The sequence below is a fragment of the Rhea americana genome, unplaced genomic scaffold (genome assembly GCF_003343005.1).
Source record: "Rhea americana isolate MKP2758 unplaced genomic scaffold, rheAme1 scaffold_146, whole genome shotgun sequence".
Classification (NCBI taxonomy): domain Eukaryota; kingdom Metazoa; phylum Chordata; class Aves; order Rheiformes; family Rheidae; genus Rhea; species Rhea americana.
In genome coordinates this window covers 2,407,525-2,422,125 of record NW_028185550.1, presented here as the reverse complement: position 1 = coordinate 2,422,125, position 14,601 = coordinate 2,407,525, and the positions used below count along the sequence as shown (strand labels likewise).

Below are 14,601 nucleotides of genomic sequence, written 5' to 3'. Positions count from 1 at the left end.
GCTAAAAAAAGTACAGTGAAAAGGTTGTTCCACTGCAAAGTGCTATCAGGAGCRGAACTAGAATAGTCAGTCCACGCGTCTCGCTGATGTTCCTAACTCAGGCTGTCAAATTAACCACTAGGATTAACASATTTTTCTTCTCAATTGCATAGATTTTATTGGAAAGTACTACAACATCAAAACTGAAACAATTAAAAAAAAGAAAATTGTACAAATCTCAGTAATTAAATACATCATGAAAGATTTCCCAGGGATAGGATGTAACTTCTGGTTCAGACCATAAAGTTAACTAGGTCATCTTATACCAGAACTTTTGATTTGTTATGGGAGGCCTGGCACAAGGAAGCTGGTGGTTCATGCTGCTGCCTTGTATCCACAAGAGTCTCCACAGCGGAACTGCCAGTTATTCTGGGATCTCCTGCTCCCAGAGTTCTTGGATTTTGTGCCAACCAAGACAGATTTAAAACTGTRTGTAAACCAGAAGTCTTTTCCACACCAGTCAATAAGAGGCTGCTAATGAAGCCAGTCACTCAATTACTCTCATAGGCATGTTACCAAAGTTTTTCACAATACTGCTGATACTTTGTCCCATTGGACTGTAATACCATAATACTATARTGTCCCCTATAATACCAGGAAAAACAGAGCTCCAGGCTTAATATGCCCTTTTTAAAGCTACAGGTTGTTACTGCATGATATTGATTATGTGTCACCCCAATATTTGTTTCTTTGACTACACTTTTGGTTAATGCATTGATTAATCCAGACATTAGATTTAGGATTGAGTATTCACTTGTAAATGGAATGTGCTACTTATTTTTAAAAGTCCACAACACCTTGGCTTTGTTACAGATTTATGCCTAACATCAGAAAAAGTCCTGAAATGTAGTTAGCCAAGCCACTGTTTCCTTTGGTAAGAATACTACAACAATTGCTAAGAATACTACAACATTTGACACTGCCTAACTYTCTGCAGGTGCTTGACTCCATTCAAAGTATTTCAAGGTCTGTTGCTCATTCATAACTTTTCTATTAACCTCTTTCCCTCACCCCTAAAAAAGTACTATTCAGGTTCCTAAAAATAAGGTATTTTCATCTCTGCCCTAATGAATTCAGGTGGACAGTTGCTCTGTAGGATATGCTCTTTGTCATCTCTCTAATGTGGTAACTTGATATTGCAGTAGAAAAGGCTGCATTACATTTTCTAGGTAATACCTAAAAGCAGCGTAAGGGGCCCTATTTTTTTCCACATGGGAGAAATACAATTACCTAGACAAATGTATTAGTTTTACATGAGGTCCTAGATGTGTTTCCCTACAAAAAAGTCATAGTTCTGACTAGGATACCCTCCAAAGTTTGTGAGAGTTGACTGTTGTCATTATACTGATTTTTGGGGGATCATTAAGTCAAACCCTGACTTTTATAGTTTAAAAAGTGACCCAACCTGAGTCACTGAACAGTACCAATGATGTCGGCTATGTGAGTTTTACGTTACTCAGTGCATAAGATAAAACGGAATCCATCACAACAGTAGGAAACAAAGCACATACAAACACCAGTAGTTTTTCCTTTAGCCTTGCAACCATATAACGTGCCTTGGGTGCAGGAGATGTTAAAGCATGTACCATAGCATCTACAACTTCATTGCCATTAGTACTTCCTTCGTTGAGAATGTTGTTGAAAAAGTTTGCCCGCTCTTGGACATATTCTTTATTGTAAACTTCCTTTTCCTCTTCACTGAGTTCACTCCAAATCTCTTCTGCACTGACTGGTGGTTGAATTTTTGTAGAACGTGCGTAATTTCCTGGCTGAATAATACAGACCTAAGAACAAGATGTAAAACTTATCAAAATGCAATCAGTCATTCTGAATTCAATTAAATAATAGGTCAAAAACTTTCCACAGGTAGGCTTCTCTCAGAAAATGCTATTTCATTGAAATTTTAACCTTGAGAACTTCACTGAAATCAAATATATTCCAATGAAACATTTAAGATTTTAGAGGTGCTTTATTCTGCCTTCCCCATTTCAATCTGATGTTAATGGTCTTGTTTTGACTACTCAGCATGCCTTCACAGAATGCAATATTGCRTCTTTGATTTTATAGAATCCTTGTTTTGACAATAATGATATAAAGTATTTCAAAATGACTTTGATGTCTCCAAAGTGGAATAATTCGGATTTTTCACTCAATGGCAAATCTTGCAGTTGGTAAYATTTTGCCCCAATTCGGGATAGAAGAAGATGTCAAAATATTAGAAGTTCCTGGAAAACTGAAGTGCCATTTTCCCCAAGTAGGTGTATTTAAAAAGAGATAGGTGGGAGCAATGAGGCACAGAGAGGGCCAAAAGTTCTGTTCCAGATCCTGCTGAAATCAATAGCAAATCTCTATAGATTTTTGTGCATGTAGATTTAATTTCAAAGTATACAAATACTTTGTTGCTCAGCTTGGGTGTCCTTTGCTTGTATTGTTGCTGCTGTTCTGTTAACCTCTGAGATTTCTGGAGATTTTTAGAGCAGGCTTAGCACTTGCAGTATATGTGTGTTTCCTGGAATATCTGAGTTAACAGCATGTTAACTATTTGCTGATACACCACATAAAAACTCCATGGCATTTAACTGCTGCTGCAGTTATGACCAAGGACTACAACATAAGATGAAGAAAAATGGTACTTAGCTGTGCAAGAGACTTGGGGATCTGACAGACATCCTCTGAAAAGTCTGTGGCAATTTATAACCTTAGTGCCCCCAATCTACCATCTGGTCCATCTACCAGAGACTACCAGCCATGTGTCAATACTGGGCATGTGCCTGCCTCTCCGCCTTCATAGCAATCAGGGGCTTGGGCTAATCTGCAGAACCACATGCTGAAGTGACTGAGGTGCAGCCACTATATGCAGATTGGGAATGGATACGGGTCACCTCCAGCAGAGACACATGGTGCAGAGCCAGGTCCATGTTATGCTGCCTTAGTTAGGTTTGTCACAGGACACTTTCAGAGCCTTTGCTTTGGGTGCTATTTCAAAAGTTCATTTTTTAACAAATTAATGCCAAGATTAAACTTAACACAGATATATTCTAAATAAAGGGCTTTTGAAAACTTTATGTTTTAGAGCTTTTTGGAGTCGGCTGCCAGAGATTGAGAGATTATGCTTTTTCCCTTCCCCAATCTACTGCAGTCTTTTAATACTTATCTTCCTGTGGGCAGCCAGCTTGCCTGGCCAGAGTTCAGGCGGATAGAGTCATTGCTCCATCTGTTCCTTGCCACCTCTGGGTGACTATCTCCTCAAAGGAGAAAGGGAATGTCAGAGCAGAGGAGGGGAGCATGGAGAAGAGGGAACATGTATTCTGCTGGCTTTCTGCAGGGTAGGGTCAAAGGCAAATGCCAGCCAGAGTCTAACCCAGTCAAAGACAGAAAAGGAATTGTTGCGACTATTTTGGAAATGTTCATCAGTTTGGCTCACTAAATTGTGTGCAAGGGTTTATTCTGGGGGTGGGAGAACAGTAAAAATCCTAAGAAGACCAGAGTAGTTAACCTGTTAAACTAAGCTCTTCCATGCATTTGAGATTATCCTCTGCTAATCGGTTTAAATCCTCATCATGCTGTGTGGTATTATGATGTGTAAAATCACCTGCATTTTATAGCATTTTGTATTTCTCCAAAAGGGGCAGTTAATAGATGCATAGCTGTAATTTCTTCCAATGCAAAACTTATGAACAATGCTGTAAATATGCACATGTAGATAGTATACCTATGTAAATCCTCTAGGGAAAAAAATTAGTGATTCAGGAGCATTTCAGCAGTGCAGTGACTCAAGAAAAAAGCCTAGTGAAGCTACTTAGTGAGCTAAGCTTCAGGCTTGACTATCAGTGTTGCTTAGTTAGAGCACTAAGAGCACTCTTAGAGCTTCTTAGGTTAAGAGAGTAAAAACATAATTACTCTACATGAATATTGTCTCTTGCAATGTAGTTGTTCCCAGCAAAAGGAAGGAGCCTTTAATTACTGGTGTGATGAGATGAGAGACAGAACTCCTTCTCGCCTACCTCAAAGAAAGGAAGTTTCAGTCAGTTTGAGCTGTTACAAGCTCTTCTCAGAGCACAGTTTTGCACAGCCAGGCCTGCCTCACAAAGCTTGGTTAGTGTAGAGGATGTGGAGAATGGGTGGAAGTTGCAGCGGCTGGTATGAAGAGGAGAAAGCATGCTATCCCACAGCTTCTCAGATCTGCAAGCACTACCCAAGCCCCCTGTCTCCCATCATTTTCAAACCACTGAATAGCACACAGAGAAACCACTGCTTTCCAAGGAGAGGCTGCATCTACAGATTCAGGCAAGCAGCTCTGCTCTTCATTTTTTTTTTAATCAGCTAAATGGAACTTATTTGCACAAGATTAGATACCATTTTCCCTAAGTTTGCTCTTGTTCCCCTGGCCAAAATTTCTATCCCCACACCATTGTCCAGTATTTGTACAAGCTGCTTACTTCCTTCCCCTCAGGATGAAGATGCATTTGAGCTCTGTGGGAAGTTTCAGGAGTGAAACATACCTCTTTCTCCTAGAAAAATGTTTGAAATACTAGGAAGTTTCACACAATAGCTACTTATTACATCACTTACCAGAACATCAAACTTCTTCATTTCCAGTCTTAGAGCATCACAGAATTTTTCAATAGCTGCCTTGGTCATGGAATAAATGCCATTTCCCAGAGTAAAATAGGCAATAATGCTGGACATAAAAACAATGCGTCCTGGAAAGAAAACAGTGCAAATAACGTAACTTTTCACTCTCAGTCTTTACTTTAACATAGAATTGATTTACCTGAGTTTCCTGAACTGCTAATACTGTGATAGCTAGCATGATACTGTTTTACTGTGTAATGTKCCAAAGCTGGACTGTGTAAGTATGAAGTCACAGCACTCAGCTTGTTAAGGCAGGGAGAACAGAGCTCCCAGCAAAAAGCTTCCTTCTGTTGGCAGATGCTGGACAAGGCTAAGTGTGACGCATTCCCAGCTTCCTTCCTACTCCTTCCGAGGCAATCCACTCAGGTGACAGAGGATGAAAGAGATATAGAAACAAACAGTCCCCTAAAACCTTTGGATTGAAAAATAACACTAGACTATGCTAGTAATAGTACATGAGAAGGCAGTGGAGAGAAGCATGAGATGCTTTTCCTTGTGATGGGTATATGACTTCTAATACCATTTTTTTCTGCCTTAATGATGTCTCTGCACTGAGTTCTGGCTTACAACTGTGCCTATAAAGTCAAAAACGGTCATTACAGTTATAAGCCCCACCAGAGAAAGGTGACTTGACAAAAGGAGTTCAGCTTCACACTGTCCTGCTGTGATTTCCCTGATCTTTGCTGCTGTTCTTTCCTTTATAACTTTTGCAATGCACRCATGTATTGAATATGGGTGATTTCTGATTTGAGGCACTGGGCTCTGGTCCATTTCTGTTTAGTTGTAACCTTCCATCAAAGAATCATACCATAGAATGAGAAACGTGTGAATGGGGATATATAAATACTAGAGGTGAGAGAGAAGAAGCCTCACAAGTAACAGTTCCAAGAACTTGGTTCCATTGCTCTTGCCTGAGCCCAAATCTGTCCAAATGGTATAAACTTTTGGGATATCAAAAGGGTATTGTGGCAGTGCAGTGAAATCTGYCACTCTGAATTAGGTTCCCCGTCTTCTTATACAGTGTATGAGATAARTCAGAGATATAAAAATAGGAATGCAACTAACAGCTTGCTGATCATRGTAATATATCAGCTGGCCAACTGGAAAAGTTATGCAAAATGTTACTCTTCTCACRGAGCTCGATGCTTAATTCTAGGCTGGAGGGAAAATATCCCCCTTTACATGTATCTTAATCTTGAAGCTTTTCCTGGAACAGGTGCTCATCCTAAAATGGTAGTAAACYCTTTCCTTCAGGACACAGCTACTGGGTGAGTGATGGTAGGATGACCTCTTCCTCCTTTATCCAGTAGCTAACTCATTTAGGACATGCAACCAGGATGTGGGACACATCATTTAATTTCTCYCTTGGCCTAAGATAATTGAAATCCACCTTTCCCAAGAGAATGCTCRATATCCACAATTCTAGCTTTTCATTTGAAGAGGTCTCTTGCCCAAGAAGCATGGGCTTTAGCTAGCCTRCCTGTTCCTGCAGGGACAATGTGAAAGCACTATGGACAGCCAGTGCTGCATCTCAGGACTGAGATGCAAAGTGCTCCTGGGAGGCAAGAAACTATGTAGATGCATCCATTCAGACCCAAATCTTCCAAGGGTTTACATGTGTGCTTAATGTCATACATGTAAGCACTCCCTTTGGTTTCAGAGTAACCCCCTGCAATTCATGAAGTGCAACAGATGCCTCTGGTGGATCAGCACTGCAGGGTTTCAGCAGCAGGTAGGTCATCAAAGAAGGAAAGTGATGTCTCCCACATAATGGCCACATTTCATATCCATTGTTTTTCACTGAGTATATACAATAGCATGCTCTTTCACAGAAACACATCCATCTGGCAGTATTTAAGTTTCTTTTTTTTCCTGCATCAAAAATCAGTTGAAGGCAACCAAGCAGAGTAAACAAAAATGGGATGCTTTTATCTTACCAACATTTTGTATAATAGTGACATCTGGGGATTCCACACGAAACCTAGTTCTGACTGTKCTTGATCCTGTACACACAACAGTAGAACAAATCTTTGCCTTAAAGAGATTACTACCAAAATAGGCAAGTTAAGCAAAGGGAGGAGAAAGGAAAATTGTGTCTTTTTTCCCAAATGGACACAGGTAGGGAACAAACTGCAAAGCAACTAAGAGACAATGCAATACTGGAGAGAACTATCTGAACAATTTTCTTTTCAACAGGATAAAGCCCATGCTATGGAGCTCCATGCAAATGCTTTTATTCTGTTTCCTAACCGTGCAATCTGTATGAAACTTTTACATACTTGAAGTTGCCTGCCCAAGGTCATAGGATCTTTCTAGGTCTGGATCTGGAAACTGGATGTCTCCCATTTCCCTCTTCAGGATCATCCTTCCCCTCCTAATTCCTGAACAGTAAAATAGTAAAGCCTAAATAATGACCTTAAGCAGGAGTTTATTGGATCTTTGTGTTTCCTGATTGTCAGGGCTCACACAGTCTTGTCTGGGGTTAGTAACGTACTGTATTTTTTTCTTTCTTTTTCAAGACAGTAACTGAGGTAATTTATTGTTTCTAAACACAGTACTTTTGAGAGAGGGAAAGTAAGGAGAGAATCTTTCTTTTTTATTTATTTTATTTTTGCTTATGACTTTGCCCTCTTTTCAGGATCAAGTTGCTCTTTCAGGCCACACACTGTCATTTCAGTTYAATGAAAGACATTTAAGGCTTCTTTTATAGATGCTATATTACCCTGATTATAGWAAGCTAATTATTCTACAACTCTAAATAACAGTGGATTAGAATTACCCTTGTATTTCCTTAGAAGAGGAAGAAAGGCCAGGGTTGTTCTGATGCTCCCAAGGAGATTCACGTCTGCAAATTTTTCATATTTCTCCATAGACAGCCACCCTGTCTCGCCAAATGTTGATATTCCTGCATTGTTCACAAGCCCCCAGAAACCTAAAGGAGAAATATAACTTAACAGGCATCTTTCACTGAAAAATGACCACCATGAGGCAACCAAACAACACTAGTGATTGGAACCTTTGGAAACAACTTTTTACTTACAACCTCAAGCTTATTTTGCTTAATGAAGAAATGTAATTGTGGGCATTATCTAGACTATGTAAGTCTCAGTGCTACTTAATAATCATTCACTTTAGAGTCGTATTAAGTTATTTACRAATAACATGATCTGGGAGACTACTGCCAATGTGGTGTACCATGATATTTTAATTACATTAATCCTACTGTGTGCTATGAGCAGCTTTGTGAAAATTATATTAAGCAGGCTACAGACTAAGGGTAATATTTTCAAAGTACCTGACCAATTTAGGAATCTAAGTCTTGGCTCCTTTTCCAGAATTTAGAACTTCAATTCCTCTTGTAATCTGCCAGAATCAGCATCTGGGCACAACATGCAGTAGGTCCCACTAAATAAGATCAACAGCTACCATATTCTCTGGGTTTTGTGCTCATAGCCAGGTTTACTCCTCATACAAGAAAGTGATCTGTCACTAAGGAGCCCAGCCCCTTGAAATTTAGTAAGATTTCARTGTTAGCAAGGACAGGTAAACTTAGTCTTACACAACTCTAAGCCAGCAAGCACAAGCCCTTTAGCCCAAAGCCACAGGTATATGCATTACTTGTACTATGTAACGAAAGTGTGGTTTAAATAGACAAAAAGAAACAAAGTGCTTTCACTGAATGTCTCATTTGCACAGCAAAGCACTCAAACCCASAAGCTGACCCACCTGGAATTTAAATAACTCTGCCCTCCAAAGTGAATAAATCATCATTCATTATTCTGTCATAGAGCATTCCTAACYGCAGAACCTTTCTTTTAACTTTAGATGCACACTCACTGCTGTCCTGGTAATATTGCATTGTTTCTTGTGTACTTAYCTTTTTTTCCAGAGCCCAAAATGCTAGTAGACATAGGAGAGGAAGATTTAGAGTTTTCCTATATTTCCTCCTTTCCTCTGCCATTGCCCTGTTGTTCCAGGCCATACCATCGTTCTACAGCTTTATTTCCCCTTCTTAAAATGGGACTAACAATATAAGACCTCCTTGTAAAGTGTTTCAGGATCAATGGATAAATAATCATCTGTAAGAGCTAATTACCTATATTTTTTTGTACTTACACATGATCTGATCTACAGATGGATTGAGTAGCTGCATATCCCATCTGCTTCTACTTAAGGCTGGAGGTCTTTATACTCAGATTTATTTTTTATTTTCTCGTTATTTTAAATAACTTAACCCTAATACAACACAAACCAAAGCTTGGCATCACTGCTAAAGCTGTTCTCTGCTATTCTGAGCTCTACATTTTCTAATTAAAAAAAAATCATTTTGCCTCTGCAACTGCATCCTGCACAGCATAGCAAGAACAGTTGCTCCAGATACCACTGACTTCATTAAGATATCTGAAATATGGCCATTAGGTCTTCTGAAATACAACCATTCAACTATTCAAGCAATTGATTATTTTCTTCCTCTTTCTCTAAACTATATTATGCAGAATTTAGCTTGCAAGCCATATGTTTTCTTTTCAGTGACTTGCCAGCTTTCCCTGGTGCACTTCAAAGACTCAAGGTGGTGAAATTAGGATGTGTGTATAAACAGGCAGAGTTCACAGAATAATGGCTCCTTCTTTTTGTTCCATAGCCAAACCAGAAAGTCAAGAGGAAAAAACTGGCTTGAGTTAAAATGGAACTTGTCACTTCTGAGGAGAGTATTCTGAGGRGCAGATTAAATAAAACATAAAAAGATTTTGCTCAGGGACAGCCCGAAACACTTTATTTGCCCATATTGTTTCTCAGCAGAACATTTTGGCATTTCCAAACATGAAATGTTATGACATTTTTCACAAATTTTCCTGCCACTACTTTCAGCTGAAGGAATTTGCAAAACTCTACCCAAATAATGAACAGTTCATTATTCCCAAATGCCACTTTTTCAGAAAATGTACCACCTCCTGAGAAACAAACTGCCCAGCTATACACTTGGGATACTTGAATCAGCTTTGGTCTTCCTTTCCTGAAACATATGCAGTAAAAAAAAGTTAGTATTATAAACCTGCACACAAAATAGACTATGTATTTGTTTATACAAATGCAGTTAAGRTAGTACAAATGAGATATTTACTCCTCGGTAGACAGAAATCTCATAGGAACTCTGCAGTGTAATGAGTGACTGGCCTCCTCTTATCTGTTCCCTGGGTGCCTGATTCAGTACTGGGATTCACAAGCACTAGACATATATACACAATGCTTTGTTGAATCCTGCAGAGGGGATGGCATTCCAGGTGACAGTTTTCAGTGTAGAATCAGGCATGATTTCAAAACCAGAATCTGGCTAAATGCAGTAGTATTTCCTGTGTTCATCATGACAACAGGATCCCTGAGGGAAATCCAGGGGAAGTCTGCAATATTTCTGCAATATAGAAATATAACGGTCACAAAAAGCTGAAGGCATATCTAGTGAAGGCCTTCYGCTCTTGGTGTCATGACACTGTCCTTGCTAGAGCTTGATGTGAATGTGATGTCCTATTCAGAGTCAGAGAAGTCACCACCCCCTAGAAGGACAAGGCCCATGTTAGAATTGAACTGCTGGAGAAAAGAGTCATCACAGTTCCTCAGAGCATCCCTATACAGAAACATTAGGAAAAAGCAGCTGATGTGTGATCTGAAAGGGAAAAATAACTTAGGTTGTCAGAACTCACTCCAAGCAGTTTAGGAGGAAGGATGTTAGACTACATGCAGGTGGAYACAGAATTAATAAACTGGAAAGCAGAACTGGATGTCAAAGAGATTTTCACTGATGTCTCTGTTGGGAAAATGGATTCAGAGGACAAAGATTAAGAGATACAGCAGGGGATCTAAAGATTTACTTTAGGAAACCTAACTTAAGATTAGTGAGGCTTTCAGGAGAAGGAAACCACGTCTCATATACTGTCCCAGGTAATTTCTGCTCCAGGACATGTTGGCCAAAAGGTACAAATAAAAAGATAAAAAAAAATCAAATTTCGAAATCTGTATTTAGGTCCTAAAGATGCCAAAAAAAGGTAGAGCTTGGCTTAGTTATCTAATGGTTATGGAACAATGGGAAGGTGTCGGGAGTGCCGTGTTTTATCCATGAGGCTTTTTTGTAYAATTTATATTGAGTAGTCTACTTAAAGCAGAAATGATCCTGGGCACACAAAATTATCAAAGCACAACAGTCCTCCATCCTAGATGAGTTTCCTAGCCACCAGGCAACTGCTGAGTGAGGCTTCTTGGACACATTCTCCCAAGCACCAGGAATTTCTCATGTTTCCATAGTGCAGTGAGTTAAGTTGGCGAGAAAAGGAGAGCCTGGTTCTTGCACCCAGCTGAGTCCACAAGTTGGTGGTTAGGTTTTCTCATTGGGACTTCAGGCAAAAACTGCAAGCTTTACTGTGTAGAAATGCAGCCTGTTCCTTCTGGGTATAGGTCAAAGTAACTACAGTCCTCCTGAACAAGATTCAGGAGGAAGGTAATCTCGCTGAGCCTCTGTTCATAGTCAGCTTCTTGTATGGAGAACCTTCTATTACAGATTGTGGACTCTTGAGGACAGAGACTCTCTTACTTTGTCTATTGTGTCCAGAACAAGAGAGTATGTGATGCTGACTGGGTTCAATAGGCTATATGGAAATAAAAATAGAAACAAGATCATACCACAGAAGGTCTGAGARGAGGAAAATAGTGTACAAAGATAATAAACTCTTGTGAGAAAATATGTATTTTCACCAACTGTAAAAAAYAGTTAAGATAAAAGGACAAAATATTGGCTTCTCAGTTAGATAACACAACTTTGAAGAAAGCATATCTGTCAATGTTTGACATTCAAAAAGTAATACTCATGTTAGATGCACAGTCCATGGGAAAGATGATACTGTAATTATGAAGAACAGATACTTAATCTTTACAGTGATTTACTTTGAGCTATTTAAATATGGAGTGCAAAAAGTGAGTGTTATTTAACTGCTTTCTCAGTGTTTAGGTACATTGTCCAAGGTTTTAATTTGGAATGTATTGCTTTAGGGTATTTACCATTAAACCCTGAGATTGCTGAAAGTGTTTCTTTTTAACCATTTTGGGGAAGATAAGAGGGTGTTTTAGTGATCTGAATTCAGAGGTCCAGCATGCTGACATGACGTAATTGAAATCTTTGGTATCTGATTCCAAATGATATACTGCCTCTTTCTCAATTTTTATACGAACTCACTGAATAGAACTACCTTATATGGAGAAAACATGGGAGGTGAAGGGGAGAAGGGAGACACAGAGACAGAGCTGTTCAACAGTACTTACAAGCTAAAAAGGAAATACAGGATACTTCCASTAAGTATTTTAAAGGTGGATGTTTTCCCAGCTTTTTAAGTGAGATAATCTATGAATTACTACTATTGATTTTTCAACAGGACCAATTAAATTCCTACATCAATTTAAACTGTTTATGCACAAACAAAAGCCAATTTTCTAGATATCCAATGTTTATTTAAAACACAAGAAGAAAAAAAAAGACACTCTTTTGGACTCATCAGCTGTTTTTTTGCTCTCCCTATTACAAATGTCCAACATCTACCTGATCTTCAGTTTGGTTAGCCTCATGTTGTAGGCACTGGATGTTGCACTTGTGTGATCCATTAGCACAAATGTCCTAAAGTTTCACTATGGTAGAGTTCATTAACGGGGGGATATCAAGCCGCATTCTTCACTGCCCACCCTTTAAGAACCTTCAGGCAACAGGTAAGATATTTTTTACAGTCACATATCTTTCTGACTTTCGAAGTACTGGCAGAATATAAATGCAATTACAGATGGTTCAGATTTTTCCTTCCTCATGGAAAAGTTTTATTAAAAACAGTATTTAAAAATGTTAAAAATGTCTTTAATGAATAAAGCAGTTAATTTGGCAGTAAAGCTGAATTTTTAAATTGAAATTTGAAGTTAAAATACCGAAGAAAATAACACGTCTATTTTCAGAGGTGGCAAGAGTATACACCTCCTACAGAAGTCTTTTGCTTGAGGATGCTACGTAAGTATCCTCATAGTTTTGTTATATTTGCCTCTTTATTTTGTAAATTATGAAGAATGCTTGCAGCATTCACTCCATTATAATCTTGTATTAAAATAACTCACTTGCTCCTTTTTGTTTAATAAACTTAGGAGGAAGATTACTCAATAATTGGAACTTTTTCCAAATAATTACTTTTTCTTTTCTGTCTTCGCAGTCTTCCCTCCAAATGCTGTAGCTGAGCAGAACAACAATATGAAAAAGTCTCATTAATCATGTGCTGAGCACACGTCCAATGTTGTGTTACGGATGTAATGGCCTGATTTACAGCCCAAGAAAGCAAATAACTGGCTGTGCACATAGCAGGTACAGGGTCTGTATTTTAATACCAACTGTGCTCAAGCAGTTTTCTCTGGCCCCTGTCAGTAAACTCTGATGTTTTTCCCTTGCTTTGCCTYGATCTGAAGGCATGTCCACATGACTATAGACAAGTTTGTGCTGAACTGTGGATTCACAGTCTAAATGGTAGTATGAACACAACTGCTGCATAAGCTACCAGCATCTATGGGATAAAATAATTCATCTGTAGCCCAGAGTCCCAGGTGACTCAGTCCCTGTGCCCTGTCTGGCCCATAAGGGGTCTTGTGAGTCATCTATGTTGTCTCTACGGCTTGGGAACAGAGAGAGGAAGGCACTGCCTCTTAACAAGCTGAGGTGAGGGTCAACCATAAATACATGCACTTAATGAGTGGCATCTAGGTTTGTGCTTACTTCATTTCTTCTCGTTTCACCCCCTCCCAATGTGTTAATGAACCAGGCAGGCGAAGGCCTTGTGTTTCATTCTCATTCTGCATGCTTTATTCTCCACTTATATTCCCTGTGTGACCAGGAACTGTTTGCCTGTAATTCTGAAGGAATCTGACTTCTGATAGACAATAAATGTGCTCTGAGCCAAATGTATGCCTCAGTATTCCTGTGGGTTAAAGGATGAAAGCATGTAAACAGCATAATTTGGCCTTATTTACCCACAACATGCTGCATGTTCTGAAGTGATAACCCACGATTTAGGCTACCTACAATTATTTTTTATGCTAAAATCTATCCCAAGCTTACAGAAGAGGTGGAGGCTCGCAGGTGCTTTCATCCCCTTCTCAGCTGCCTGTCTAGTCACCACTGGCACTCTGTGAGCCACCGCGGGAGCCTGTCACTGYAATGCACTGCAATGAGTGCAAAACCAAGGAGGCTGAATCACGCACTGGGAAACGCAGTGCCCTACGGCAGGGGCAGAGAGAGGCTTGGGGAACTCGTCCATCCCGGCTCCYGGGACAGGGCTGCTGCTGGCACACTGAAGCGTGAGGAAATTTGCCTCATTTTCCAGCATCACATCTGGTATGCCAACGAGGACAGCAACGGCTCCTGGGTGTCCGCTCTGGATAATTGACAGATTTSCTTGACTACAACCCTTCTGCAGACCAGTACTGAGAAGCACCTGGYGGCTGGCTGTGGCACAGGAGCTGTCTTCTCTGCATTTCCTGCCCATATTCACTTTAGCATATCATGCCTAGAAACACATCATTTTCCTCACCACCCCCTGTGCAGGCACATTTCTTGTTTCCCCTGCTATTCCTCCTGTCGGACACCTGCAGAGGGCTTCCAAGGGAATCCTTACGATCGTGGATTACCTTTTCGGACAGAAATGCAACACTTACCCATGACTTGCGAGCAAACACGCTTCCCGTTGCTGTCATTTTGGGGCACAGCCTCCCCCTTTTTGCATACCAGTTAGCCAAAAACCAGTACTTTTTTTCCAGCAGAAGGTATTATTATAGTCACCGTTACTGATCGTAGTAAATCAGAGCACGCCTGACAGCGCTCCCCGGGAGCAGGCAGGAGCCGTGCGGCTCACCGCCCCC

The 14,601-nt window shown here is 39.9% G+C and overlaps 1 protein-coding gene across 1 annotated transcript in view; it reads right to left on the bottom strand.

Annotated features, from left to right (window-relative positions):
- Positions 1–595: 595 nt before the first annotated feature.
- Positions 596–14,601, bottom strand: part of LOC146599130 (D-beta-hydroxybutyrate dehydrogenase, mitochondrial-like) — a 14,703-nt gene continuing 697 nt past the window's right edge. Inside the window, exons 2-4 of the mRNA XM_085299132.1 lie at positions 7,454–7,606; positions 4,612–4,742; positions 596–1,823 (exon numbers count right to left, since the gene is read on the bottom strand). Coding sequence (XP_085155258.1) covers positions 1,476–1,823; positions 4,612–4,742; positions 7,454–7,606 — 632 coding nt within the window. The 3' untranslated portion in view covers positions 596–1,475. The remainder of the gene's footprint in view (positions 1,824–4,611; positions 4,743–7,453; positions 7,607–14,601) is intronic.